The sequence below is a fragment of the Verticillium dahliae genome, genomic scaffold, assembly GCF_000150675.1.
Source record: "Verticillium dahliae VdLs.17 supercont1.10 genomic scaffold, whole genome shotgun sequence".
NCBI classification, from domain to species: Eukaryota; Fungi; Ascomycota; class Sordariomycetes; order Glomerellales; family Plectosphaerellaceae; genus Verticillium; species Verticillium dahliae.
Window position 1 is genome coordinate 871,750 of NW_009276922.1, and position 27,094 is coordinate 898,843.

General features: G+C 55.3%; 9 protein-coding genes across 9 annotated transcripts; 6 read left to right on the forward strand and 3 right to left on the reverse strand.

The window, feature by feature from the left end:
* Positions 1-31: 31 nt before the first annotated feature.
* Positions 32-1,994, reverse strand: VDAG_05550 (general alpha-glucoside permease; the record flags this gene model as incomplete). The annotated part of the gene is made up of 5 exons (XM_009652445.1): positions 1,708-1,994; positions 1,424-1,610; positions 516-1,332; positions 337-458; positions 32-280 (listed from the first exon to the last, which is right to left on the reverse strand). Exons 1-5 carry the CDS (start codon positions 1,947-1,949, stop codon positions 32-34), a joined length of 1,617 nt encoding a protein of 538 aa, XP_009650740.1. The 5' UTR covers positions 1,950-1,994.
* A 747-nt stretch (positions 1,995-2,741) lies between these two features.
* Positions 2,742-4,750, forward strand: VDAG_05551 (glycosyl hydrolases family 32 superfamily; the record flags this gene model as incomplete). The annotated part of the gene is made up of 3 exons (XM_009652446.1): positions 2,742-3,073; positions 3,139-3,782; positions 3,842-4,750. The coding sequence occupies exons 1-3, from the start codon at positions 2,905-2,907 to the stop codon at positions 4,748-4,750; spliced, it is 1,722 nt and encodes a 573-aa protein (XP_009650741.1). The 5' UTR covers positions 2,742-2,904.
* VDAG_05552 (uncharacterized protein) lies at positions 4,658-6,587 on the reverse strand. Its single transcript, XM_009652447.1, has one exon. It carries the CDS (start codon positions 6,551-6,553, stop codon positions 4,973-4,975), a length of 1,581 nt encoding a protein of 526 aa, XP_009650742.1. The 5' UTR covers positions 6,554-6,587; the 3' UTR covers positions 4,658-4,972.
* A 356-nt stretch (positions 6,588-6,943) lies between these two features.
* VDAG_05553 (uncharacterized protein) lies at positions 6,944-8,495 on the forward strand (the record flags this gene model as incomplete). The annotated part of the gene is made up of 4 exons (XM_009652448.1): positions 6,944-7,125; positions 7,209-7,935; positions 7,987-8,308; positions 8,378-8,495. 3 exons carry the CDS (start codon positions 6,944-6,946, stop codon positions 8,218-8,220), a joined length of 1,143 nt encoding a protein of 380 aa, XP_009650743.1. The 3' UTR covers positions 8,221-8,308; positions 8,378-8,495.
* Positions 8,496-15,781: 7,286 nt separating this feature from the next.
* VDAG_05554 (arrestin domain-containing protein) lies at positions 15,782-18,130 on the forward strand (the record flags this gene model as incomplete). Its single annotated transcript, XM_009652449.1, has 3 exons — positions 15,782-15,849; positions 15,938-16,835; positions 16,888-18,130. 3 exons carry the CDS (start codon positions 15,782-15,784, stop codon positions 17,755-17,757), a joined length of 1,836 nt encoding a protein of 611 aa, XP_009650744.1. The 3' UTR covers positions 17,758-18,130.
* Positions 18,131-18,834: 704 nt separating this feature from the next.
* On the forward strand, positions 18,835-19,437 carry VDAG_05555 (uncharacterized protein; the record flags this gene model as incomplete). Its single annotated transcript, XM_009652450.1, has 1 exon — positions 18,835-19,437. The coding sequence occupies one exon, from the start codon at positions 18,835-18,837 to the stop codon at positions 19,435-19,437; it is 603 nt and encodes a 200-aa protein (XP_009650745.1).
* A 1,095-nt stretch (positions 19,438-20,532) lies between these two features.
* Positions 20,533-22,082, forward strand: VDAG_05556 (PH domain-containing protein; the record flags this gene model as incomplete). Its single annotated transcript, XM_009652451.1, has 3 exons — positions 20,533-20,631; positions 20,697-21,197; positions 21,273-22,082. The coding sequence occupies 3 exons, from the start codon at positions 20,533-20,535 to the stop codon at positions 22,080-22,082; spliced, it is 1,410 nt and encodes a 469-aa protein (XP_009650746.1).
* Positions 22,083-23,776: 1,694 nt separating this feature from the next.
* VDAG_05557 (uncharacterized protein) lies at positions 23,777-24,955 on the forward strand (the record flags this gene model as incomplete). The annotated part of the gene is made up of 3 exons (XM_009652452.1): positions 23,777-24,018; positions 24,092-24,367; positions 24,451-24,955. Exons 1-3 carry the CDS (start codon positions 23,900-23,902, stop codon positions 24,953-24,955), a joined length of 900 nt encoding a protein of 299 aa, XP_009650747.1. The 5' UTR covers positions 23,777-23,899.
* Positions 24,956-25,470: 515 nt separating this feature from the next.
* VDAG_05558 (uncharacterized protein) lies at positions 25,471-27,076 on the reverse strand (the record flags this gene model as incomplete). Its single annotated transcript, XM_009652453.1, has 2 exons — positions 25,471-25,961; positions 26,044-27,076. The coding sequence occupies 2 exons, from the start codon at positions 27,074-27,076 to the stop codon at positions 25,471-25,473; spliced, it is 1,524 nt and encodes a 507-aa protein (XP_009650748.1).
* Positions 27,077-27,094: the final 18 nt, after the last annotated feature.

Genomic DNA, 27,094 nt, shown 5'->3' on the forward strand with positions numbered 1-27,094 from the left:
CGGATCAGGGCTGAAAGGGCCGTTCCGTCCTCTACTCCTTGATGACGGCCTCGTCCTCGGCGAACTGGTCGACGCGCGTGCTGCCAAACTTGCGAGCGCTGACCTCCTGCTCGAACAGGATGTCCAGCTCACCATAGGTGCGGCCCTGGGTCTCGGGAAGGCGGAAGTAGGCCCAGACGAGGATGAGGACGACGAGGCCGGCCCAGAAGAGACCGGTCTTGGCACCCCAGTTCCAGGAGTTGACGCCGAGCATGCGGGGCATGAGGACGTTGTTGACGAGCTGTGTCATGTCAGTGATTTGGTCTCGCGACAATATTGGACGAGGATGAAACTTACGCCTGCCATGTTGTTGAAGTTGCGGGCCAGGACGATGGTCTTGGCCTTGAGACGGGTCGAGGGGAGCTCGGCCACAAGCGTGTAGCAAAGAGGGCCAACAGTCATATCATACATGAAAGTGTCTATGATCACAGTCAGTAAGCTGGCATGGTCGGGTGGCTGACACGGGGGTGGCTTACAGAAAATCAGGAGGCTGCCAATAGCCCACGACGGGCCAGACATGGAAGCCGGAGCAAATCCAAGACCACCAATAATCACGAGAACGACTAGGAGGGAGCCCATTCCGCCGAGGTACATTGTGCGACGGCCGAATCTCGTCATCAGGACCCAAGAGAGAACGACACCGATGGCACCGACGGCGTACTGGATCAGGTTGAAGGTGAAGGAGTTCTCCGCCGAGAGGCCGGCGCGCTCGTAGAACTGGATCGAGTATCCCATCATGGCGCTACCGCAAAGGTTCTGCGCAGTGTACGAGATGGAAGCAATCTCCGTGCGCCTGAGATCAGACCTCTGGAAGGCGTGCCAGTAGTTCATGCCGGCGGAGTGCTCCTCCTCAAGTTCGTTCGTCGCCTTGATCATCTCGAGTTGGTCGTCCACGTTGAAGTCGACACCGGACTTGGGCGAAACAAGGCTCATAATGGCACGCTTAGCGTCGTCGAAACGGCCTTGGCGGACGAGCCACCAGGGAGACTCGGGAGCGAAGATGGTGCCGAGGATGATGAAAGGAGGCCACGCCCACTGCAGAGCAAAGGGAATACGGTACGCCCACTGGCCCTGCATGGAGAAAAGACCACGGAGAATACCGGCGGCAATCAATTGGCCGATGACCCAGCAAAGATTGACGTATGCGGTGAGGTACGGGCGAAGAACGACGGGAGCAATATCAGAAGCGTAGGCGAGGGTCAAGGTCTGGAAGATACCCCAAGGGATACCAAGGACGATCTGGCCGGCGAGAAGAGTGTCCAGGTTCTGAGCGAAGAAGGGAATGAAGAGAAGCTAGTTGTGACGTCGTTAGTATGTTGTGCGGACTCATTATCGGCTTCAACCATCTTGGGATGAGGCCATGAGTCCCAGGACCTCAACTTACAGCACAAAGCAATCCCTGCGAAATGAACATGGTCTTCTTGTAGCCGAGTGCATCACTAAGGTATCCATTGATGTAGAGACCAATGATCTGACCACATTGACCACCAACTTGGGTGTAGGTTTGCCAGTTGGCCGAGATGACTTTGCCACCCTTGCCATCTGACTCATTGCCAAACTTTTCCTGGAAACTGTGGCCGGTCAGCATGTGAACACTCTTGACCACATGCGGCCGCAAAACGACGGCGAAATTGCATCATCAACAGATACCAGGACAAGGCAACTCACGCGTCGTATCCGTAGAACGCCCCCATGAGAGATAGATCGTAGCCCTCCATGATAATGGCAGTACTGAAGATCAAGCTGAACAGGATCGCCTTGGGGTAAAGCTTGAACGAGTCCTTGAGAGTCAGATTGTGCTCACGCGAAGTGGCGTTGCGGGCATCGTCGCGAGCCTGCTCATGGTGCTTGACGTCGCCTCCATGAGGGAGGTTCTCGACCGCAGCCTCGATCTTGGAGTCGGAGGTCATGTTGTCAGTTGTTCTCGCCTCTGGAGTGATGGATGAAGATGAGGAGTCGAGTGAGGAGTGAGTGGTGTTCTGCTGAGGCAAAGCAGTGTCCATTGTGCGGGGGACGACTGGAGGTCTTATAGATCTCGGAACTTGGACATGTCTCGTGTGACTGCGGGATGGTTGTGAGGGAAAGATGGGGTCGAAGGTGCAAGGTTTGGAGATTTCCAGCTTAACGGAAAGGAGACATCAGATGGACAGGGTTCTCCCACGGGGCCATGACGCGAAGAGACTTACCCCAGACGAGACTTTCGCCTTCCCCAGGGGAAAGAAAGGAAAAGGATTGGATTGACGAGTCAAGTTTGGCTGGTTACCCCAGACCACCTTGACCATCTAGAACACCTGCTTAGCCCAATGGGGAAATGCGCGCTCCACGCGTTGTTCGCTTGAGGCCCAGCCTCAGAGAGCTTGTCGGACCGACAAGCTTCTGTGCGTGATGGATCATGCCTGGTGTGTTGAGCCGCCTGTGGGCATCTCAGGGGGCCGACTTGTCGGTCCGACAACAACCAAAAAACAGAATGAGATTCCCAATGCCGGGACGCTAATGCGGAACCTTGCTGGCCCAGCACCCCTGGTCTGGGTCACCAGACAGCCTGTTTGGGGCCGGGGAAATGCTCGCTCACCCCGACTGTCTCGCTGAATTGCATAGCTCTCTGACCTGCAGCCATGCGTCCCGTGGGGAAGCTGTTATGGAACTAGCACCATGATCTGATCCGATGTGATGGTTAAGAATTCAGCTGACAATGTAGATCACGTCTTGTTCATGCCTACTTCAACCGCCACCAAGCAAGCCATCTTTTCTTCCCCTCTCGCCATCCCTTTCAGCAGCCATCGTAGGCACGTTTCTTGTTCTTTGAATTTTGGCCTGCTCTGAGCAACACATGCTCTGAGCAACACATGCTCTGAGCAACACATCATGAGTCTTGTCACGACACGCACCACCGCTCACGAGGCGTCCACACAGGCACGTCTGCCTCTGAAGCACCATGCACCCTCATACCATTTGAAGGCTCGCGGCTGGATGAACGATCCGTGCGGCCCAGGTTACAACCCCATCACAAAAACCTATCACATCTTTTATCAATGTAAGAATAGAGCAACATTGCACATCTTCGTGGCACTTATGATCTCTGTTTTAACACTATGTTAGGGAATCCGTATGGCTGTGAGTGGGGCAACATGTCTTGGGGTCATGCAACGAGCCAAGATGGTTTGCGTTGGACACATGCTCCCTCGGGCGAGCCCGCTCTCAAACCTAGTGAGCCCTATGACAAGGAGGGCATCTTCACTGGCTGCTTCTGGCCCACCGGACCTCACGGCGAGAAGGACCAGCTCACCGTCGTCTACTCGTCCATTGCCGCCCTGCCCATCCACTGGACGTTGAAGCACATACGCAACTCGGAGGGCGTGTCGCTCGCTACTTCCACAGATGCTGGCAAGACGTGGCAGAAGAGCGAGCTCAACCCCATCCTCGTGGGCGAGCCCGAGGACGTCGAAGTCACCGGCTTTCGCGACCCGTTCCTCGCCGAGTGGCCTGCGCTCGACCTCATTCGCGGCGAGAAGAGCCTCTACGGCTTCTTGTCCGGCGGCGTCTCCGGCAAGGGCCCCACGGTGTTCTTGTACGCCATCCCTCCTGACAACCTCACGGAGTGGAAATATCTCGGTCCCCTCGCTGACCTGACGGCCGGGTTCCGCGCCCCCGGCTCCTGGACGGGCAATTTCGGCGTCAACTGGGAATGTGTCAACTTTCTCAGCCTGCAGATGGTGCCCACGAGCAAGATTTTCTTCTCATGGGTACCGAGGGAGGCGTCAAGCCCAGGTACAAGGAGGGCGACGAAGAGCCCCTTGGCCAGTGGTCATCGTGGTTCTCCGGTTCGGTAGAGCAGACTGCGGCCGGCCCACGTCTGCGGCACGAGTTTGACGGTGTTCTGGATCACGGCAGCCTGTACGCGCCCAACTCCTATGTTCATCCTGAGACGCAAAAGAGGATCACCATCGGCTGGGTTCGAGAGGATGGCCTGCCAATGAGCCGTTGCAAAGCAAGGGGCTGGACGGGCTTCTTGTCCTTGCCACGAGAACTGTTCCTCTCCACGACACACAATGTGACCAGGGGCCTGCAATCGCCAATCGAGGACATTCGTTCTTTCAAGATTCTGGAGAGCGGCTCGGGCGGAAAGACCGTGAAGACGTTGGGAATCAAGCCCATGGACGACCTCCGAACACTGCGCCCCTCCCGTCCGGCAGAGTGGTCATCTCTGGGCCGGACGAGCGCTGCCGGCATCCTGCGAGAGCGGACCCGCAACCAGAGCTGGGAGCTCGACGCCGTGATCACAGTCGACCCCAGGCAGAGGCGCGTCGGTTTTAACATATGCCAAAGCCCCGACGGCCTGCAGAGGACGACTGTGTACTTCACCCCCCAGACTGAGCAGATTGTCGTTGACAAGAGTCTCTCCAACACCGAGGCGGACGTCGACAAGTCGCTTCTCGATGCGCCCTTTACACTTCTGTACTCGCTTGAAAACGGGACGGAGAAGCTGGAGAAGCTTCGCTTGCGCATCTTCCGTGATGGAGATGTGCTCGAGGTCTTTGCCAACGATCGCTTTGCATTGACCACAACAGTCTACTGCGACGATTCGTGCGCGGGCATCAGCTGGTTCCTCGATGACGAAGGGTCACACAGCGTGTTTGATTCGGTCCAGCTGTGGGAGGACATGGCCGGCACGCAGGGACAGGTGCCCGAAATCGGACAGCCTCATCTGTAAATAGTGGACATCTTGTTTGTAAATATGTGTGTGGGGATATCAACTAGACGGTAGAGCAGTCGCCTGTCTGTCGGAGTGAAGCGTTCACCGGCGGATGCATGGCATGGAGTATTAGCATTAGCATGGTCTTTTTCAACATGCAATCCTAGAGTGCAGTTGTCTGTCAAAAGTCTCACACCAGTCATGAAAAGCGTCACACTCGTAGATAGCAGCGCATCTTGGTCATAGCTGGTCCATTGGCGACGAAGCCTGCGACAAAGCACCCAAGGGGACTGGTGAAAACGGCAGTCCGGGATACGACCCTCGAAGCGTGTCCATCTTCTCCTGCAAATAGACCCTGTGCTTGTCGCGCATCCGCTCAAAGTTGATGAGAAAGCGGGCTATGTAAAGGAAATCTTCAATGTGGCTCTCCATGCTCGGCTGGTTCACAGACACGGCCAGAACGTCGGCAATGGTGCTGGTGATCTCAAACAGTTTCTGGAGGATACCGCTGCCCTGTGTGCTGATGCTAGCAATGCTGTCCAGGCGGCTGACGAGGCTCCGAAGCTGTGTTGTCAGGCGTAGAGCGGGGAATTGTAATGAGAGACCCTCGTGGGTATGGGCGGGAGCCAAGCGTAAGAACCCCTTGGACAGGGCGAGCTGCCAGAGCAGCGTCCGTATCCAGAGCCTTGTGATGAACAGATCGGCGTGCTGTAGCTCTGTGAAGCCATCGTGGCCGCTGAAGCGAAGTTCGCGCTCGGATTCTGCGGCATTTATCTCATGCTGGTCAAGTTGCACCTGTTTGCTTTCGATCCAGTCGACTGTGATTTGCATGGCCCTATCTTCTCTACCATCCCAATTCGACAAGAAAACGTCGTCGAGAATGGTGAAGAGCTCAATGATTCGATCAAAGCCAATTTGAATGTGCGCTGCAATGATTGGATCCCGCATTGGGACACCAGAGTTGAGGGGAGGAAGGATGCTGGGAAAGCCTGATGCAATGGTCAGGAACCTTTCATGAATGTAGGCCTCCCAGTAGAGTCTCTGAAACATGATCAAGTCGGCTCCCCGGAGTGTCTCTGCGCTACGCTGGCGTGTCTGGACGACCTGGATCATGGTGATGGCTTCTCGAAGATGGCCGAAGCTGCGATCGTAGAACTTGAGAGGCATCATGGCAATCTCAAGATAGATACACGTCATGATCCGCTTGTTGGTGATGAGAGGGGTCTCATCAAGCCGTATGAATGAGTCTGGGCCAAGGTCGACGCGCCTGTGAGCCTCCAGGCTGTATTGAAGAAGTTCGTTCATTTGCGAAGCAGCATCGCCGTGCATGGTGGCCGAGGTCTCTGTGAGGAAGGCAGTCGTAGCTCCGAAAGCATAAACCAAGGCAGCGTCTTCAAAGCTCTCGTCCATGGCATCGATGGCGGCGAAAATGTCGGCCGGGGAGACTGCGGGGTTGAAGGGGTAAATGATCTGTTCGAATTGCGGAAGAAGGTTTCGAAAGAACTCTTTAGGTGGCGGAGGACCAGACGAGGATCCAAGAAGGACGGTTTGGCCAGGTGAAAGCTGGCTTCCGTAGACGGTGACTGGAAGCTGTGCTTGTGGAGGGGATGGTTCTCCCGTGATTTCGCCCCGAGCTTTCGCAACAAGTCTACCCCGGATGGGATTTTTGCGTCTCTCTGGCTCATGAGTTGCGCCAACGCACCGAATGCCATGAGTCTCGCAGTTGGCACATGGCTGGGCTCCGTCGCATTTAACCTTCCTCAACCGGCACCCATCACAGGCTCGTCTGACTCGAGTCGGGTGCGCGTTGTCGACTGGCATCGAGGCGGGCTGAGGGTTCAGTTGATGGGGACATGGAGAAGATGGGTGAAAACTTAGGCAGGACAGCACGAAAAGAGGTGAAGTTGTGTTCAGTAGATGGACTCGGGATCTGGCGCAGGTTATCAGTGCAAGGGAGGTAGCGAGCTGAAGTGCAGCTTCAGCAGCCCAGGCGTCTGCCCTATTCAGCCACAATGGCTTGGACCGGCGCGTGCCGTCGGTCCATGTCGTGGCTTGTGCGCAGAGGTGGGGTAATCGAGGTCGCTTGATGACATCGCCTACGCGCGCGTGACATGCTTTACGCTGTACTTCAGTCCTCCCCGGAGTATGCTCCGTAGCTAATCATCATCCTGAATTGCTTCAGAAGAGGTATGTCGTACACTGAATGAAGACATGGCTCCGCCTCTCAGACCAATCTTACCGCTGTCGTCACCGTGCTGCTCAGTTCGCCATGAGGAGCCCTGTGATGATGTTGGGAACAGTCCCAGTCCGAGGAAGAGGCGCAAGGCTATCGACGTCGCTTGCGAACGATGTCGCACCAAAAAGAGTGCCGTCAGTGCCCTCCTACCTGCCTCGCATGACTCGCTGGCCGTGGTTCCGGCGGCACTGACAAATTCTAGTGTGACGGCTTCCGGCCGGCATGCACTGCTTGTGTGAGAAGACATGCGCAGTGCACATATCGATCCAGCAAGCAGAAAGTCGAGGAATACGAGACCGAGATTGAAGCTTTGCAGTGCAAGCTCCGGCATCATGAAGAACTCGTGAAACGCCTAAGAGCCTTGCCAGAGGACGAGGCCGTCGAATCGCTCCGTTGTCTGCGTTCCATGTCCGACAGCGCCGGCTTGCCCTCCCTCAGCCCCCGTACACCCTCACCCTCACTGTTGGCTGTGCCTCAGAAATTGGCACCATCTACATACCTTGACCTTGAATCCGACTTCGATCTGAGAAGTCCTTATTTATCGACATGTCCTGATCCACTCGGCGGTTCTTTGAATATTCAAGCGGCCTCGCCATCCTCACCCGATTTGTCTTCATGTGAAACCAGCATCACGCAGAAAAGCTCTACCGCAGTTGACTCAAAGTCACCGCAGATACATCCTCCACAAGTAAATACACAAATAGTGGACGTGATACGCGACGCCCCTCACGCCGAGGTAAATGCCATGCTCCATTGCGATCCTCGCTTGACCGACTTGGACGTCACATACTGGACCAACGTCCCGATGAGCAATATCTTCGCTGCCGCCATGTTGACGGCATACATACAATGGCACCACCCATTTTCTGCAATGTTTGACGAAAACCTCTTTCTCGATGATCTCGTTCACCATCGCCACCAGTTTTGCTCCTCGTTCCTTGTTGCTGCGGTACTGTTAACAGCTTGCGTAAGTGCTACGCCATGGTGACGAATAAAAACATTCACTCATTCTGCGTAGCAACAGGACGCTGCATTCAATGCAAGGTCCTTCGAGTATATCCCAGATTTGGCCTTTGAGTGCGAAATGTCGTGGCGGTCAGAACGACATCAACCATCCTCGCTAACATTAGCCGCTTCGCAGCTCTTCACGAGTAGCTGCACACTGCGAGGACAGAACTCACTCCTCATGGAGCTGCTTTCGGACGAAAATCACGCGGCTGCCATGTTTGAATCAAGCAACCATGATGCATAGCCAAACATACTTGACGCCGCCGCCAAGTATCGATCACTGGGCGAAAGTCCCAAATCCTAAGCTGCATGAGAGGGCGCAGCTACAACAGGTCTGCATGAGCCTTTACTTTTGTGCGGATCTTGAATAATGTATGCGAATGTGCTAACAAAGCTTCAAGCATAGCTGGTGAGGTCTGGAAAGCCTTGCAACGCACTCAGCTTCCTCTTCAGATCCACCGTTTTTCTAAGAACGAAATTGTATTCAAAGGCTCAAAAAGCTAAAAATATCAAGATTAATGCAAGACAAATGACCGTTGTTTTTGGTTAACCTGTCAAAGTGCATAAACCTAGGTTACTATAACATACAACACCGGTCGACCGTCATCTCGCAAACACGCAGGAGTATCAAGGCGGTTTTAGTTCTAAATCTATTCTCTTCCACGACTTTTCGCTGAGGTGATAGTACGTTGATATAAGTTCACGTCCATGTCAAATAGGTACCTGCTACTCTAGGGGGCTTTAAGCAGCAAGTTTCATTGCAGAAGTCCAACTGATCCGTGGCGATGGGTCAAATGATCACCAACCACCAGAGGTGCCGGAATGTCCTTTAGAGAAGCTGGTTACTTTCGCCGAGCAGCCCTTTTTAGTGATTGTATTTAAGATCATATTATTCCTGCGGTTTCGGCGTTGAGAAAATGAGAGGATCCTCTAGTCGAGTCCGAGCTGCCATACAGCAGGTGAGCCTCAATATGGATGGGTGCGCGGCTTATACACGCATTCTCTACGCTCCTACCCGACTTGCACGAGCAGTCGGGGCTAGTCAGGATGCTCCGTGGACGAACTTCACCTCATGACTATCATGATGTGGCATAATATTGTTTTCGTACCCCGAACGCAACTTGAAGCCGGTCGTCTCGTCAATTATCAGAGATGCTTGAAGCGATTTCATGGTTTACCAACGCTAATTCGGCCGGTTTGTGTATCTACTGAAATCCAACATCACTCCCTTCTCTCTTTCCAAAAACCAACCGAGATAGCTACTGCTCCTCCCAGTGATTATCGGCAAAGCCAGGTTAGTTGGCAGGTAGGTAATGCCTTTTCGTAAGTTTTGCTTGGGTTCAGTTACTATGGCTGAGTATGCCGCGTCTCTTCCATAAACCTCTTTTGGAGATCATATCGACATGTATACCATTTCGCGGACATGGCTCCTATCCCTTATCTGTGCTGCATCATTCTCAATGGGTGTCGCAGGATGGTTTATCTCGATTGATGACAAGATTGCGTTCAAATGGTCATTCGACTTTTAGCTCATTGAGGCTAACAAGCCTTCCTGCAAGCTCAGTCCGCGGTTCAAAGTCCCCCGTCCTGGGCCGGCACAGAGCAGTTCACGCTGGCATCATGCATCTACGACATTTGCTCTAGCCGAATACCCCTCGCTGAGCTCAAACGACCTGAGAGAGCGAAGAAGTTCATGCGTGACAAGCTGCCCTCAAAGGTTGATACTCCTCGCACGCCTGCTCTGTTGTTGCAATGGTTCTCGCTGTCGACAAGTTTTGCAAGGATTTCCAGGATATGGCGCGGTGTTCGTACCCAGTGACAAAGAGCAACATGTGCGTATTTGCCTCGCATAAGATGAATCCTTTGGCCGACTTATGTAGGAAGTACGCAATCCTTTCATGGCGAAGCCAAGAAACCCCCCCCAAACATGTCAAAATCTACCTACTAGTCTACAGTCTCTTTTCGAAACAAGCATCACCTACAGGCATGAAAGACAAGACTTGCAGAATCAGAAAATGAAGAATTGCTGCCGGTGATTTACGGTGATCATAACGAAGTAACTGCAAAATGCTCAAGGGATGTGGATGAAGAGCAGGTTTGTCAAGGCAAACCGCAGCGGCTAGAGAAGGCTGGACCAATGTGGCCCGAGGGTCAAATGCCTTCACATGCCAGGATCAGAGGGGCATGCATACCCTACTTAATGAACAATCTCAACATGACAGTAGACAAAGGCGAGAAACAGGGCTGGAAGCCATGAGTGACAACGGGGTATATGCCAGATATTTATATAGGTCAAATAGGAATAATCCATAACTTTAGTAATGTGGACTGTTTCGTTTGTTTACACATAATCATGATACAAGGTGAAAGGCTCAAGTAGAGGTACAAAACTCGCCGGCTTGCGTTGCTTGAGGGGGCAAGATCAGATCAACAGCTATATCGTACATTGCAACAAAGAACGATGGACCCGGGTTGCCCAGACTCACTGCCATGTCCACGTCATGCAGAGTAAGGTACGGAATCTAACTTTCCAATCGTCGTAAACTTTATCTTTTGTGTTTAACAGCGGGAAGTAGCTCGGTTTCAGAAGAATCAACTGCTCGTCATGTCGTCCGAAGTAAAAGGTGAAAGATGATTGCGGATTGATTACGCAACCGTGGCTCCACAGAGCCTCACCACAACTTACATGTACCATGTACATATAGAGGTGCACACCCAAGACTCACGTTCGCTCCCAAACACCGAGAGCACCGCGAGCCAGACCCTGATCAGCGCCCAAGGTGGACTTGCTGTCACCCCCGGCACCTCAGCCATGTCATCTACTCACGCGGCAAGGGGGAAGAGTCGAAGCCCACACGCTCTGCTCTGCCCCGCCCCTTGCCAGCTGCGGGAGGATGTATCGCCCTTGAACACAACTGGCCCTAGATCCTCGAGAATCCCAAGCAGAGCGAGGGAAGGTTATCCTCTCGCGGTCCCGGCAATGGGCCGGGAGATCCACGTGGGTACGACGCTCGTTTCGAAAGCGGGAACCACGAGGAGGGAGGGATGGACGCGAAGGGGTGTGTGGGGGTTCAGTGGCAGCTTGTGTCCCGCCGCGTTCGTTAATACCACCCCTTTGTCGTGGTGATCTATTGGAAGATAGAGGTAGTATCTTAGGCAGGGAGGGGGTTCGAGGATGGAAGATTTGAGGCTCTTTTCCTTAGGCTCCGGCAGGTGTGACCCACCCTCCTAAGCTGAGGGGGGCCCTGCAGCAAGCTCACTTCTCGGACCGTCACTGACAGGGCTGAGTGTGCCACAAGGGTGGGTTCACCTGTGTGTGTGATATGAAAGGTGTGAGGCGCACATGGTGGGTGCACGCATAGTGCCTGACAAGCCTGACAACGACGGCCCGATCAGAAAAATCGGTCGTCGAAACGATAAGGTTGCCGGATATGTCCCACTTGAGTAGTCTTGGCTTCACACCGCTACAGGCATTACACGAAGAAAAAGAGAGTGGAAGGAATTTTTGCGCGGTTTGTTACCGGCTTAGCTTGCAGATAAGTGCCGTTTGGACAGCGAAAGGGGGTGGGCGGGCGCAGGCGTCGATGGTGTCGTGCGCGGTTGTGCTGAGAAGCACACGTGGATGTACACGCACAAGCACGGCGAGAGGTAACTTGTTGAGGTGATTACCAGTAGTGGCCGGGGTGGTGAGTCAAGGGGACCCGATATTCCTCAAAAAAAGAGACCCAGGCTTGCCCGGCAACCAACAAACATGTGAATCCGTAAGACGACCCTACTGGTGCGAGAACCAAAAGCTCGCTTGGAAAGGCTTGGTGTTCTAGGCAGATTGTGTCATATCCAAGGGACAAGCTTGGGCGGAAAGTCTCTGGCCAGGCGGTGCTATCTCAGGTGGATCACGTCAAGATGAATGAGGTTGCAGTCCGCTGTGCTGTGACGACGAGCTCAAGCCACAAAAGCTATCGATGATCCGAGCCTCAAGCTTCGACAGGCGCCAGCACGCACCCTTGAGGCCCAGGCTTTTTGCTATTCAAGGCAGACGCAGACAAGGGAGCCCGTCTTGCTGCGGGTCCCAGGTGCGGCAGTCGGGAGGGTCAGGAACCCATCCATACATGCATTGATTACATGTACCTGCGACCCATTCGACCCGCCCGTAGACCTCTGCGCTGGGTGTCTTGGAAACCGTCATTGGCATGACGGTGAAAAATCGCGATATGCTGGAGCCTCGGCGCGTCATGGTTGCAGCCGCATGGCGCCACCAGTGCCTACATGCCAAGCGCCGTACCGGAATGCCGTCGGTATTCGAAAGATATCGACTCAGGGATGGCACGACTATGCTCCGAGCTTCCAGAGTGCGTCGAGAAGGCTTCGGGAAGAGCCAGTTCGATGCTGCGTTGTGTGCAGGTGCCGTGGGCCTCGGGTGGCTGCAGCATTGGGAGGCACGGCTGCAAGAGGCGAAACTGCCGGAGCAAGACTGAACATGAGCAAGGTTTGAAGGCAGCTTGGATCAAACCGGACATGGCTCCAGGGGGGTTCAACTGGACCGACGAGCAAAGGCATGAAGAAGGCGAAGATAAGCCGGGTGTGGAAGAAAATACCGGGTCCGGCGCGAGACCGGTTTTCGGATCGCCAGCTAGCGCGTGTCGTTATCTCCCTCTGGCCGTTTTGGATGGCTGAAGCAGGCTTTAGAACGGGCGACGGTGCAAGAATTTTAGGATTCGAAGGCGTCATTGCGACGAGTTTGCCTGTGCCGCCGTATTGACCAAGTCCAAGTTGCCCTGACGTACATGTATGAATCGCGCTGCATCGGAGATTGTGGCTTCACCTCCAATGAAGACGCCACACGATTGAGCCTCTGAATGCTGGGCCGCCACAACGAGATGTCGTTCCGATTGCAATTGCGAAGCTGAGCGAGACGAGATGTGAATGTCACTGGAGAGAGCATGTGCTCGCGACAAAAGGGTGCGATTGGAGGGGCTGAGGGGTCGGCCTGCATTTCACCGATGCTGTTGATGTTTTTTCTTCTCTTGTACGCCAGGGGTCTCGCAGAAGGACGTCCGATCGTGAAACCCCTGGGCTCCATTCCATGCTGCCATTCAGGTGAGGTTCGGAGGATCGTAAGGACGTCGACCGGGCGAGATCTCATTATTCCCGGCTGGCCTCAATATCTCATCCTCAGATGATGTGGGTTGGTTTGGACGGCCCAGAAGCTTGGCACGCGCGCACGCGCGATGCACCCTTGGTCGGGCTGCAGATGCCACTGGTCGTGGACCATCGAGACTTGGGGGGGAGGGGGGGGGGGGGGTTCTTACATGATCTGTAGGCGGATAGGCCGTCGGGTCACTTTTCTGTTTCAAAGAAGCATCGTCAACCGTGGCGCTGCCATGATGTCTCAACTCGACACGGGCTTGGGGCCACGAGCAACATAGCCGTGACCGCTTCAGGGTTGCGCCGCAAGGGACAGCGTCTGTTGCGTGTTCTCTTCGCACAATGCTGGCTGGCCTGGCTGGACACGCATGCGTCCGTGGGGGTTTTGGGGGCATTTGGGGGTACTTTCCAATGGTCGTTGAGGGTGGATGGGGATGGCGGCCCGCAGGGCGGCGCTCACGATGGCGAAACGGGCAGCTGGAAGGTCGGCCTCGGACTGAGGCGCAACACGACTGTCGTGGTTGGCCGCGTGTACAAGTCGGGCGAGGAGGGGCTTCGTGGCTTGCGGTGGTTGAATTGCGTGACAGAAGAGGAAGCCAAGATATGGACACTTTGCTTGCCAGCGAAACGTCTCGTTCTGACCAGCTATTGACAAATGTGACGTGTTTCTCCAACAATCGTGAGCAAACCGAAACATAAGGTGGAAACCTACGCGCGTTTGTTAGTGTTCGTTCAGTTGGATTGTCAGACTCCAGACTGGCGTGACGCCTGCGCCTTGCGAGCCAGACCGGCCATCGTGAAGGCTTCAGCCCCTCTCCATCGCCATTGCTGCAGTGAGGTTGGTGGAAGAACAGGGCAGAGCGGGTTCTGAAGATAGCTACCTTACCCTTACGGTGGGTGCTGGACTCCACCTGAGGCGTAAGCTTGGCGATCATCCTGTTGGAGGTGAGGGATGTGGTTACAGTGGCCCTGGCGCCGGACCCGCCCTCGTCGCTGGCGCTGGTTCTTTTAGGCGGATTAATCGCGCCAGAAGTTGATGATCGATGGAATGGACGCCCATTCAACTCCTACTGTAGGGTTCCATGAACTCTGTATTGATGGCTATCCACCCTACCTAGGGATGGAACCGCCTCAAGACCGCGTCACGGGCCAGGCCAGCAGGCGATGTACGTGTACCATGTACATGAGCTGAATAGATTGGGCTCGCCTCGTCCCCTTCGCTTCATGGCCACTCCTGCAGGAGGTCCAATTGACGAGGCATGCAGGGCGGACACAGCCCCTCGCCCCTGGGACGTGCCTCATTGATTGATGCTTGCACACGGATGTGTAGAGGAACAAACAGCAAAGAAGCCAAAGTCAGCCGGCGCTGCCGTCGGCTCAGCAGCCGGACGGGCGTTTCTGATGGTAACGCCGATACCACAGGTATCAGCCTTTGTTAACGACTGGTTTGTTGGCCCGTATAGCACACAGCTGGTTCCTCGTTTCGTCACTACTCGACGTGGAAACTTTGAAAGGGCCCAATGGCTTCGTCTCTCCATGGGTACCTGATCAGCATTCGGGCAGGCTCAGTCGCCGCAGATGCGCAGTCAACTCAGCCCATTCAATGTGTTGATCAGGTCAACCCTGCACCGATATGTCGCACTTACATGGTAGGAGGGCTGGAGTGCAATTCGGAGGAGCATCTGTCTTTTTCAATTGATGCGCCAACAAGATGCGGGCGCGGATCCGCGCTCCGTGAGTACACAGCTGGATAAAATCCAGGAAAAGGGAAAAGGGAAAAGCCGAATGGCGGCAAAGTACATATGTCACATTCGCGATTCGTCTGTGTACATGTACTTGTACCTGTGCCTGAAGTGAATGCCTCTGCTTGCATTGCCCTCTTTTTTTTTTTTTAGACCTCGTTTTCGTTCTTGGAGCTTGGCGGACAGATCTCCTTACTTCTGCCACAATGATGCGCTGTTTTTGGCTTGTCCTCCTGGCCATGAGCACAGCCATCACATCTCACCAACAGACATGAACCAGCACAAAAGAAAGGGCCAACCAGAGCAAACGCTCCTGTTCGGCATCGCATCGGGGTTTTGTCTTTTCATGACTCTTTATCTGCGAAGTCTAGCCAGGACCGTAGGGCAGGTACAGTACCTAAGCCTACCGCCAAGCCGCTGTACCTGATGTGCACCCCCTCCCCACTCCACGACAGAGACCCCCCCCCTGCCCCCCCCCTTCCACCCCACCCTTCGCACCTGCCACTACCCACCCCTGTCTGCCTCAGTTCGGGCATTGCTCCTCCTTGTCCTTCACTGTATGTCACTCGCCGGGAACGAGCGACCCTGAACTTTTGATTGATGCCCTTGCGCTAGGCTCGACACCTTGCTCCACCGCGTCAGTGGCAGGAGGGGGGGTGAGGGTGTGGGTTTTGGAACTATGAAGCCGACAATCTTGTCACGGTACAGAACGGCGGTATTCCCGCCTGGCCTCCCCTGCCTGGCTCCTGCTCTGACGCTTGCCCTGGGCCGGACGAACTCCCAAGATCCAGAGCAATAAATACACTACGCCCTCCTTCTTCTGCCCACCCAGCGGGTTTGGTTTCCCTCTCTTACCTAACGATCCCCTACCAGTCGCATTCTTGCTCTCACTCTTCACCAAAGAGTAGAGCTATCACGATGCCGTCATTTAAGTCTTTCTCGACTGTCGCCAGCGGCAGGAGTAGTGTCACCTTGTTTGACATTCGGTATGTGACCAACAGATTGGCCGATCGCCCTCGGTCTTAGTACTTCTTCGCCGAAGGCCCGCCGACTGACATTGCGTGCCCCCTCCAGTCTCGACAACGACTTTATCGTCTTTCGCGGTTCAGAGCACGAGTCAGCCGGCCAGACTCTCAAGGGCTCTGTTGTTCTGTGCCTGTCAGCCCCTCTCAAAATTGAGGATGTACACCTCCGATTCACTGGTGACCTACGCTTTTCGTGGGACCAGTCCCGCACCCCTACCTCCAGCATGTCGAGCCACAAGGTCGACAGGCATACCGAGCTCCTCCGCCGCCGTTGGGCGCCGTTCGTGAAGAGCCAGAACGGCGAGAAGAAAGTTCTCGAGGCCGGCAACTACGAATGGCCTTTCAAACTCGACCTCTCCGGCGAGACTCCCGAGAGTGTCGAGGGAATTCCTGAAGCCAGCATCACTTACCGTCTCAAGGCGACCGTAGCTCGCGGCAAGCTCGCTCACGACCTGCATGCGTACAAGCCCCTGCGCATTGTTCGCACACTGGAGCCTTCGGCGCTCGAGTTCCTACACGCCATAAGCGTCGAGAACATCTGGCCCAACAAGGTCGATTACTCCATCATCATCCCGCAAAAGGCCGTTGTCTTTGGCGCGACAGTCCCGCTGGAAATGCGATTCACGCCTCTGCTAAAGGGCCTCGAAATGGGCGACATTACGATCAAGATGGTGGAGATTCGCGAGATGAGCACGCCAGGCACCCCCTCGAGGGATCATCGGACAGAACGCGAGGTGTCCTCGTGGAGTTTCGGAGTCACAGCAGAAGACAACTGGCAGGACATGATCGGCGACACGGGCCAGGAGGGATGGACGGTCAACAAGAAACTGAACCTGCCCAAGCGACTGAAGCAGTGTGTGCAAGACGTCAATCACCACGGCATTAAGATCAGGCACAAGCTCAAGCTTGTCGTCGCTCTCAAGAACCCCGACGGCCACGTCTCAGAAGTAAGTCTGACGAGCGCGCAATCGCGACTACAATGTGCTGACGATTGAACAGCTTCGGGCGACTCTTCCCGTTTCCATTTTCATCTCCCCAAACATGCCCCTCGACGAACACGGCGTACTTCTCGACTCTGCCGTCGGTTCGACCCCTCCCGAGTCTGACCACACAACCATCGCGCCTCCTGGCTACGGCGAACACATCCTCGACCAACTGTTCGAAGACGTCGACACTGGAGCTGGTTTCCAGACACCTGGCATCCAATCTGGATTCAGCTCACCTTTCTACGCACAATCCCGCGCCGGTTCCTCTGATAACCTCCACTCTCTCGGCATGACAAGCGCCCACGGGGTGGCACCCGCTGCCCTCACTTCGCGTCTGCAAAATGTTTCTCTGGATCCTTCCGAGCGGATGCAACCTACCGACGTGATCAGCGCTTGGTCAAACCCACCGACGCGCCACCCTTCGCAGCCTGCCTCTGCGGCCCTTACACGCCATAATAGCGCCGAGGATGAGCGCAATGGTGGCAACAGCAACGACTCGCCTCGTCCTTCGGGCCGCAACTCGCCCGAGCATGTAGAGAGCCTCGACGTGGCGACCCTCAGCAAGGTGCCCAGCTATACTACGGCGCTGAAGACGCCAGCACGCTCGCGAGCAGCGAGCCGCGGTGAGGTGCTACCCGATTACCTGACGGCCATGAGCGCACCTTCGACACCTATGCCGAGCGACCGCCCTGAAGTCGACCCCCTGGACGTGATCCACGAATCAGTACCTGCCGGCTCACGCACAGCGCCTGGAACACCACCGCTGACTGAGAGGCATATTCATCCGTGGAACCGATCGACGAGCATGAATAGCATCCTGCAGCAGGCCGGTGTTGACGACCGACGCCTTCATTTGATGCAGGCCCGGGATCGTGTCGTCTAAATACTACGTCTCGTCGTAGTTCTCTCAACTCAGTTTCTTGCCCGTTTGGGTCATCACCACTCGCGACGATTCTTATTTTCTCGCTTTTCTACCACTTCGGATCAACAGCAACGATAATTGGCATTGCATGGCTACGGCGTTTGGGAGATGCGTGGGACCCAGTTGTATCGGTGATTTTAGAGCAGCCAAGTAGATGAGGCCGTGAGGCGTTTGCTTTCTTTCCCATATGACAGGACCCGCTGGGCATGGGCGCGGGTTTTCAGAAATATCCAGACGAAGAAGACTGCCGGGTTCTTTGGATTCACGAGCGATATACTGTATTAGCAAGAATGCCTTGAGGGCGAAGATACCAACGAAGCTTATTTCCTTGATCAAAGTCCCTCTTCACGTGCTGCGCAAATCGAACAGACCGCTATTGTATAGCGGGGATGTACTTGAAGTCCTGGTGGGCAGATGTGGACAGGTTCGTCTCATGATGGTGGACAGGGGCCCGGTGCGATTGTATCTTGAAACGATCGGGTCAAGCCGAATGCGTGTATCCTTGGTACAAGCCTATGCGGCGAGAACTGCCGTGGTCATGAAACGTCGCAATGAGATAATCGCCATGCGCGATTGCTGGTCCCCATTTCGTCAGGCACACTGACTCATTAGTCATGAAGCGTGGATTGTCAGGTCGATGGAGTGGGGTACGCGCAAATGTCACATGCATGGGACGGATTGCATGACATGGCGTATCTCGTGGAGTCGCAGGTCATGCTCACTGTCGTTAAGAGGCAACGAAGGGAGCCGTCGGGTAACCAGCTGGTGGCATGCATCTCTTCGGGCCAATGGGTGCTTGCCAGCATTACTTGGGCTTCATTGAATGTGTGTAACTCTGGAGCCTGAGAGCCTTGCTGACGAGAGGTAGCTTTCATGAGGATCAGGGTCTGCTGCTGACACGGGATGCAATCAGGCTTCATCGTCGATGCTGTATTAGCTCCAGAGCATCCATCAGCTTGCTCCCTCATTACCTAGTGACAACTTCACTCAAGATTATTTCCAATGTGAAGGGCGACGTTGTTTCCCCCCAAAGTGACCATGATTCCTCATCTCGACGCAGCGGAATGGTCCAGAATCGATACTCTTCTCAGGAAGAGCCTGGCGGCTCGCGAGGCCTGCCGCGCGAATCCCCACAACGCCCGCGCTGTGCATCAGGCATGGCAGCCGATTTCGCGGATCCTGGACCTCTTCCGTGAGGAGTCCTTCACCAAGACGAACCACCTCGAGCTCACAGACGTGAGCCCGTACGGCCAGGGAGCCTTGACGGCGCTGACAGACATCATCTGGGCGTTCAGCAACGGGCCCGTCACGGAGCAGCTGGATTGTCCCCAGACGGCGGTGGATCTGTATGCGTACTTTGCACGAGATCTGTACAACGTTTGGCTGCAGGCGAACAGCCCCCGCGAGGGCGGCGACATGGCGAGACTGTTTCGGACGGTGACGAACGAGCTGGCGGACTGGACACTGATTACCAGCGATGATACGGCGCGTCCGGGATTGAGCAACTCTCCGAGGCGGGGGATGGCGGCACACGCCTGGGTAATGACTAACTCGATGGTGCTCCATCACAGCGAGGATGTCGTTGCTGCGAAGCGGCTCTGGGAAGAGCGGTGTGGTGTGTTTACGGTCAACTCTGACTAGGTCGTTCCACCGTTCCTATTAGCAGCGACAGGTTTTGGCGTTCCTGTATACGTTGCACGCCTTGCCCTTCGCTCACTCTCTCGTTCTCTCTCTCCTTCTTTTTTTTCTTTCTCCCTCTGACATATTCGTGAGGGAGATCCCCTGAGTTAGGAACTGAATGTCATGTCTAAGCCACACACTTTGTGCCCTGCATGCATTGTTGGACCCCATCGTCGTGGCGTGATCGTCGCTTTTCAGGGCAGCCATCGTGGGAAGAGTCCCAGCAGAGCAAGGGCCGTCGCGGCGACCCCGTTCTTTGGCCACCGGGGCATTGGTGGTCCGGGGCAAAACCTGCGGACGAGTCGACCAAAGCTGGAGGCTAGAGCAAGCCACACAGATCACAAAGCTTGTACAGCTGAGGGTTCTGGTGGTGTCGCGACATGGGTTGGCATGGTTCACCTGGGACGATCTGCTGTTAGCGCTGGCCATGGGCATGAGGAAGGGAGAGTCGGGGGGTAATGGAGGGACTTGTTGACGTCATCCAGGGTTCAGGCGCGAGCAATTTAAGTAGCCGTTGGTCTGCCCCTCTGTCGTCGAGCGGGAGGAACAGAGTTTCGACATCGTCTGGTCTTTTGAAATCGACTGCAATCAGACAGCCTCCTTTCGACACGTACCGCCTATTAATCGTAATTCCTCATCAGCACTTGTATATTTCTCGCCTACGAGCCTATTCTGTAAGTACCTGTCGACTCGAACCCACCCCTTCTTCATTAGGGATCAGCGCAGGGAAGATGGGGGCAGGCACCACCAAAGGGGAGAGAGGGGTTGTTGGCCCGGGCGCCCGAGCTGTTGTGGACCAGTCGTATTTGGTGCGCCCGTAGATGGATCAGGTCACCGCCTTGCCTCAAAGAGCGAGGCCAAGAGGTGGGACGGGGGGGCTTGGGAGATGAGCTTCAAGACCCTGGATGCCTACCTCTCCTCCTCGTTGGGTTGTCTTTGCTTGGCCGTCGTTGCCGGATTTCTTCGTCGCATTTGCTGACCCGGAAAGAACGGCGTTCCTCCCTCACCTGCGACTCACCTACTGCACTCGATCAACACCACGTCAAATCCGACATCATGAGCGCTACTCCGACTGAGCTGCCATCGAGGGCGGCCACTGGCCTGACCACCGCAAGCACCAACGATGGTGCCTTCTCCGACACTGATCCCACCAGCGTACGCCCTCCCCTTGCCGCTCAAAAGCTGCCTCTTCGACGCCAAGGCTAACTACCAAACTACAGACCGCTGGCCTTCTAAGCGAGCGCCTTCAGGCATGGAAGCATGCTGTTGGTTATCTCGAGGACTACATGGGCGCGATTGAGAAGATTCACCGCGCTCAGGCTAAGGAGTATGAGCGCGCTCTGAAGACCATCTCGAACCCTCTTAAGGAGGGCCACCACTTCGATCAGTCTCTCGGCGGAATCGCCGGCTACTTCGAAAACATGCGCTCCAACACCCAGGCCCTGATCAACACCAACATTGAGACCGAGAAGTCGATCAAGGGCTCTGTCCTGCCTGTTCTTGACCGTCTACACAAGGAGATCAAGGCCAAGAGCAAAGAGTTGACCAGCGGTGTTGAGAAGACGGCCAAGGAAGTCGAGAAGGCCCGCAACAACACTCAGAAGCACATTGAGCTTCTCGGTCAACAGACCGCATCCTACGAGTCCTCTGGTGGCAAGATCCACGGCTCTGACGATCCCTACGTTGTCAACCGTGGTGTTCTGCACCGCCTCCATAAGCAGGTTATTGAGGAGAACACAACCGCAATGACCTACTTGCTGTCCAGAACAACTCGCAAGCCTTTGAGGCACACATAGTCCAGGGTCATTCAGCAGGCCATGGAGTCCTTCAACCTCCTCGCCGGCGGCCAGGGCGAGAAGACGCGCGCCCTGCACTACGACATGCTGCAGTCCATTCAATCCGTCGTGCCCGATTTCGAGTGGCGCGGCTTCACCACCCGCTCCGCTGACCGCCTTATCAACCCCAACGACCCCGCCCGCTCCGTTGACGACATTCAGTTCCCCAACATGTCCCACCCAGCCACCAAGCCCCTCATCGAGGGATCGCTTGAGCGCAAGTCGCGTAACAAGCTGTCGTGGGGCTATACGACCGGCTACTACGTTGTCACACCTTCCAAGTTCCTCCACGAGTTCAAGGACTCGGACAATGCTCGCGTCGACCCCAAGCCCGAACTGTCGATCTACTTGCCCGACGCCATCATTGGCGCTCCTTCTGGCGAAAAGTTCAACGTCAAGGGCAAGGATCGCAGTGGCGGCATGAGCGCCAAGCTGACCGGCACTGCCGAGTTGGCTTTCAAGGCCCACACTCCCTCCGACGCGCAGCGTTGGTTCGACATTATCAGGGGCGTTGCCGGCGCTACCGGACCCGCAGAGCCGACTTCACCGTCGTCGCCCGTCGTGGATCAGGATGCCAAGTTTGCTGCCGTCACGCCGCCGGGTCCCGCTTCGCCCGTTGCAGGCCACGAAGCACAACAGTCGGGAGTACTGGCGGCACCGGACGAGAAGCCTCCTGTGCAGGCTGCCCCTGCTCAGGCTGCTCCTGCTCAAGCGGCACCAGCCGCAGCACCGGCTCCTGAGAAGGCTGGAGCTGCCCCCCCTGCTTTCTAGGAAGTTGAGGCTCTGTTATAAATGAGGCGGATCGGCCGCCCGGTTCGCCTGAACGCCTTCTCTAGATGCGGCCTAGAGCAAGGCGCAAAGTGAGGCGGGCAGACCATCCACTACGATGGACCTCGACACCACCTATTGAAATGTAATACGTGCTTTACTTTTTTACGCTGAGCGCGGCGTCGTTCTCTTCGCCTTGTCTCTCCGCGAGGAGTTCATGTTGGGAGCGGGGTTGACAGACGAGCTAGGTAATGAAGTTGCTGGTAAATAATACAACCAAAACCATGAAATACAACAAGTTTCTGTCCAATGCTGTATCGCAGCTTTTGCGACTTGTTTGACATTTTATGTTATTTTTTGGCTTATTGCCGGCCCGGTGCGTTCGGCTGTTAGCCGGGATCAGCATCACTTGTAAGGCCGTACCGGTATGTGGTAGGTGACAGATATTTGATCAGGATGAACCACAAACCCACACTTATGGAACGGTGTGTACGCCAATGACAAACCCCTTCCCACCTGAGCCCTTGTTCCCTGTCATCAAAGCCGTTGTCGACATCGTGAGGCGAGTCGCATCGAGCAATCGTTGCTTACCGAAGGCCACGTCGCCGGCGACATGTCTCAGAACTGCTGAGGGAAGTAGAAGATTGCCATGTTGGGGATCTTCATCGCCGATTCTAGGCCTGCTGATCCATGATGCCGCGATTTGACGGCATGCTGTGGGGGGACTCTGGCTGTCCATGTCGTCGGAACCGCAGCTGCGATGTCTCGAGTCACTGACCGAAAGTCTGCAGTGTGACGACCCAAGGCCAGGCAAACTATTGGGAGTGATGCCTTGCAAGCCGGTGTCGGGCCGTGCGATCTTGCATCGAAGTCGTGCGGTCGCAGTGTACAGCAGGCAGCCAGTTTGGAAAGGAATTGCCATTCTGCCTTGCTAGAGATAACGACAAGGCGCTCACCAAGGTCAAACACCTGCCGATGAGATGGTTCCAATTGGTGCATAGAATTGGGCGCGCGGACCAGAAACTACTTTGCAACTTCCAATTCGACACGGCGAGGGCCTTCAGCTGACGACGAACCCCCGAGGTGGGCATCGAATACAATGGCGTTACACAAGACTTTTAAATGACCTTGGGATGGAGGGAAGAAGAGGAGGAAATGGGTGTGTTGGCATCTTGTCGGCCGCCCTGCTTGCAGGGAGCGAGCCCTGAGCTGGGCGAGAGGTGAGATGGCTCGCTGGCTGCCTTGCCATTACTCGAGGTGGACGTCTGCACGGCGTTTTCCAACGAGACCTGAGCCAATAGACGAGATCGGCTGCGTTTCCTCGGCGAAAGAACTTGGGGGCATGCAGGCTCTGGTGCGTTCTGGGCATAGGTTATCGAAAAATGGACCCTCAGATGGCGAGGGAGGGCCTTCTTATTCCCCTCTTTCGTTGACACCGAAAGTACCAGCTATGGGTCATCGGTTCGTCACCTTGGCTGCCTTGTGCGCGGACTACATCGAGCGGCTGGTGCTGGCTTGCATCCTTTACGCCCGCCTCCGGCATGCTTGGCTGCCTCGCTAGACGTGGGATAGCCCAGCCTTGGTGTCGCTCGTAGCCTTGTGTGGGCAGTGCACCATTAGCATACCTATAAGGCGGGGCTTCGACCGCGATAGGTTCTCTTGTAACATGGCTTTTCTTTCGTCTGATATGATTCTACGCCTACGTTTGTAGCATGATGTTCTGAGGACATAGCTGCACCATCTCAGACTTTCCGCCTTCGAAACCTTTTCTTTCGACTTCGACTCGCTGGGCTTCAAAGCGAGAAGACGGGTAGGCTTGTATGATGGGCAAACCATGGGACAAGTATCAGGGCGAGATCACCAAGCTCTACAAAGATGACAGAAAGACGCTTGACGAGGTGATGATAATCATGGAGACGAAGTGGCAATTCAAAGCATCGTAAGCCAGCCCTTCAATTTTATTCAACAAACATGTTCTGTTGTGGATGGAATGCTGAAACTACACCTTGCAGGAAACGAGCTTACCGAGGAAGATTCAAAAGATGGGGTATCGGGAAATATACTCTCACCAAGAACAAGAACCAAAAGGCTAGCGCCGAGAAGCTTGAAAGCTACCAGCCGGAGAGCCCGCCAAACCCTCCCTTTCGCTTCATGGCTGGACAGAGCATAACACCAACTAGAAGTTTGAGCAACAACAGTGGGGTTGAACGCTCACGCAACTTCTGGGAGGACGCCGAGCTATCCAGGCAAGAGATTGACGAGCTGAACTGCAACAGAAACACACCATTGTACGTATCTGGTTCGGTCGCGCTTTTGTGTCTAACTGTTCCGTCATTCTGTTTTCTTAGACCTGCCGCTGACACGCTTACAGGGAGTCTTTTACCAGAGAAACGCAGGTCGAAACCGTCTGTTCAGTGAGACATGAAACGCTCCCGCCGTTGTCTTACACGTTCCCCCCATCTCCGGCATCTTCTGCATCGAGTTTCCCAGAACAGGTCGGTGTTGAACGAGATTTGACTGAAGAAGTGCCTCATAATTGTTTAAATCGCTCGACCTTGACGGATATCTCCATGGACGGCATGCCGCTCGCACACATTCAAAGGATGAGACAGCAGAGCAGGCGTGGACCAAGCCAAACATACCGGGCAACAATGAATCCAGGAACACCAGCTTATTATTCTCCGCTGGAGGACCGTAATGTCGATACTCAATATTCCCCAGAGTACCAATACACTTCTGGGCAAGGGCCTCATGGCCAATACTCCGGTCGCATCCCGGCCGACTTCAACTCAATGGAGCCATCCGTGGCTTACCTTAGCGGGGCTTCTTGTGCTATACAACAAAACAACAACGCAAACCAGACAGGATGGTTCTAGGAATCTCGTTGAACCCTCACATTATGAAACGTGGACTCTTGCGGTATACTGTCGACAGAAGAAGCCGGCAGACGCGATTGCTGAGCTTTGTGAGTTCATGTGAAGCTCCTGACGCAGAACTGTGATCCGGGGAGAGGAACTTCTTCTGCGGCCTCCCTGCTCGTGTGTAATTGCGTGTACCTGGGCTGGTCATCTCTACTGGCGACTTCAATTTTCTTGACTGTCATGATACACCTCTCGAAGCAAAGTGTGGACAGAAGACTGGACGCGAATATGGTAACAGGCGTTTTGGGCCCTTACCAATGGTATGCTGGTATGATGTGCAGGATCTCATCACGACCTGTACAAGGAAAACCGAAGCATGCACAGGCTGCAACACCGTCTCAAAAGGCTACAGTCATCGTGCAGACCATCTCTCAATGTTTTATTACTACGATGCTTGAGTATAATGATAACGAAAACATAAATTGGAACTAAAAGGGAACGCTCCCGCTCGCCACGCCGTCGACTTGCTTTCATCCCAGCCTAATTTTTGGCCACATTCCGAGACACTCTTGCATGTCAGCCCCCACAGCATCCCCAGCCCTCGCTCCAGTGATACCATCTCCAGACGTGGCCTCGCCAATACCCGCGGCGACCAGGCTTGCGAGCGCAAAGGCCTCCTTATCGCCATCGGCATCCTTCATCAGCGCATCAATGTCCGTGCGGCGCATGCCTCCATTCTCAGACCATGCCTTCCATGATTCGAGCGCCGCGACGAGCCGAGAAGAAAGCTCATCATTGAGCACAATGGTGTGGAGCAGCGGACCCAGCACCGGCTTCAGCGACCAGGAAACTGGGACTTCAGGCACCGCCACGGAGGAGAAGATGCTCCCCCACGCCGAGTTCTCCTTGAGCCAGCGCAGGGCGTGGGGCGCCAGTTGCGCGGGCGTCCACTTGGGCGATTGCAGCGCTTCGAGCAGACGAGCTTCTTTTCTCTGCAGATCCGCGTGCATCTTGTCGCGGACTAGGGTGGATCCATGTCAGTTTGCTCCGTTCGCCCAGTGCGTCCAAAAGAATAGTGGAGGGAAAAGGAGAGGAAAACACACAATCGTCGAGTCTCTGGAGGTTCTCGCGCTCCATCCGCGCCTTGATGGCCTGCTGCCTCTCCGCGACGCTCATGCGAGCCTCCTTCTCCATGTGGCCTCTCTGCTCCCTCATGCGCCGCATCATGAGCTCCACACGTCGCGCCTCGGAATCATCGGCGCTGAGAGTTCCCCACTCAGGTGTTGCCGAGGGATCGACGAGAGAGATCAACTCGAGAACGCCACAGGGAATGGACGCACGGCGGACGAAGGATAGGAGAGTCTCCGGGATGCGATGAGACCAGAGCAGGGTGCGAGCGGAGGTGCCGTAGGCTGTTGCCGCGCTCGCAAACCAGATCGCTGTGGTGGCTGGGCGGAGGTGGTCGATGGGAAGGTTGTCCAGCGGCGACTCGGGGCCAGGGTCGGAGTGTGATGACGGTGGCGACTCCGGATCGAGCTCGTGCTGGGCGGCTATGAGGCCCTGAGAAGCAATCTTGCAAATAATGGTTCTGGAAGAAACCTTCTTCGGAGCAGGGGTAGAGGGAGGGATATGATTCTCATCGACCTGTGATTCGATATCTTGGCTGTCTTTCGTGTCGGTTGAGTTTTCGATCGGTGCCAGTGTCTGAGCCTCGGGAGAAGGTGCTGGCAAGCGAACCCAATATGGTGGCAGCGACGTATGGTCTCTCGTCGTCCAGTGCGACGACCAGCTAACGGCCAGGCTCAGATGCCCGTCAGAATTGTCCAAGGGGGCCACGGTCAGCGCTTTGTGGGTTCCATCAGGACTCTGCATCAATGCACATCCGACAGGAGTCCAGAGCCCAGTATTCCTCAACAGTCTCCAGCCGTGGGCATTGGGTACAGCCCCCAGGTCCAGGAGATAGCAAATGAGTTCCTCAAAAGCCACCTCGACTTGGGGCTGACGCAACTGGTCGGCATACTCCACGCGCTGCGTGCGAATGCCAATGGTGTTGGTGTTCCAGTTGAAGACGGACCACGAGCCGCCGGGGATAGTGCTAGGATGAGGCGCCCGAGACCAGTACGCAGATCGATGCATGGAGCGGTGCCATGGGGT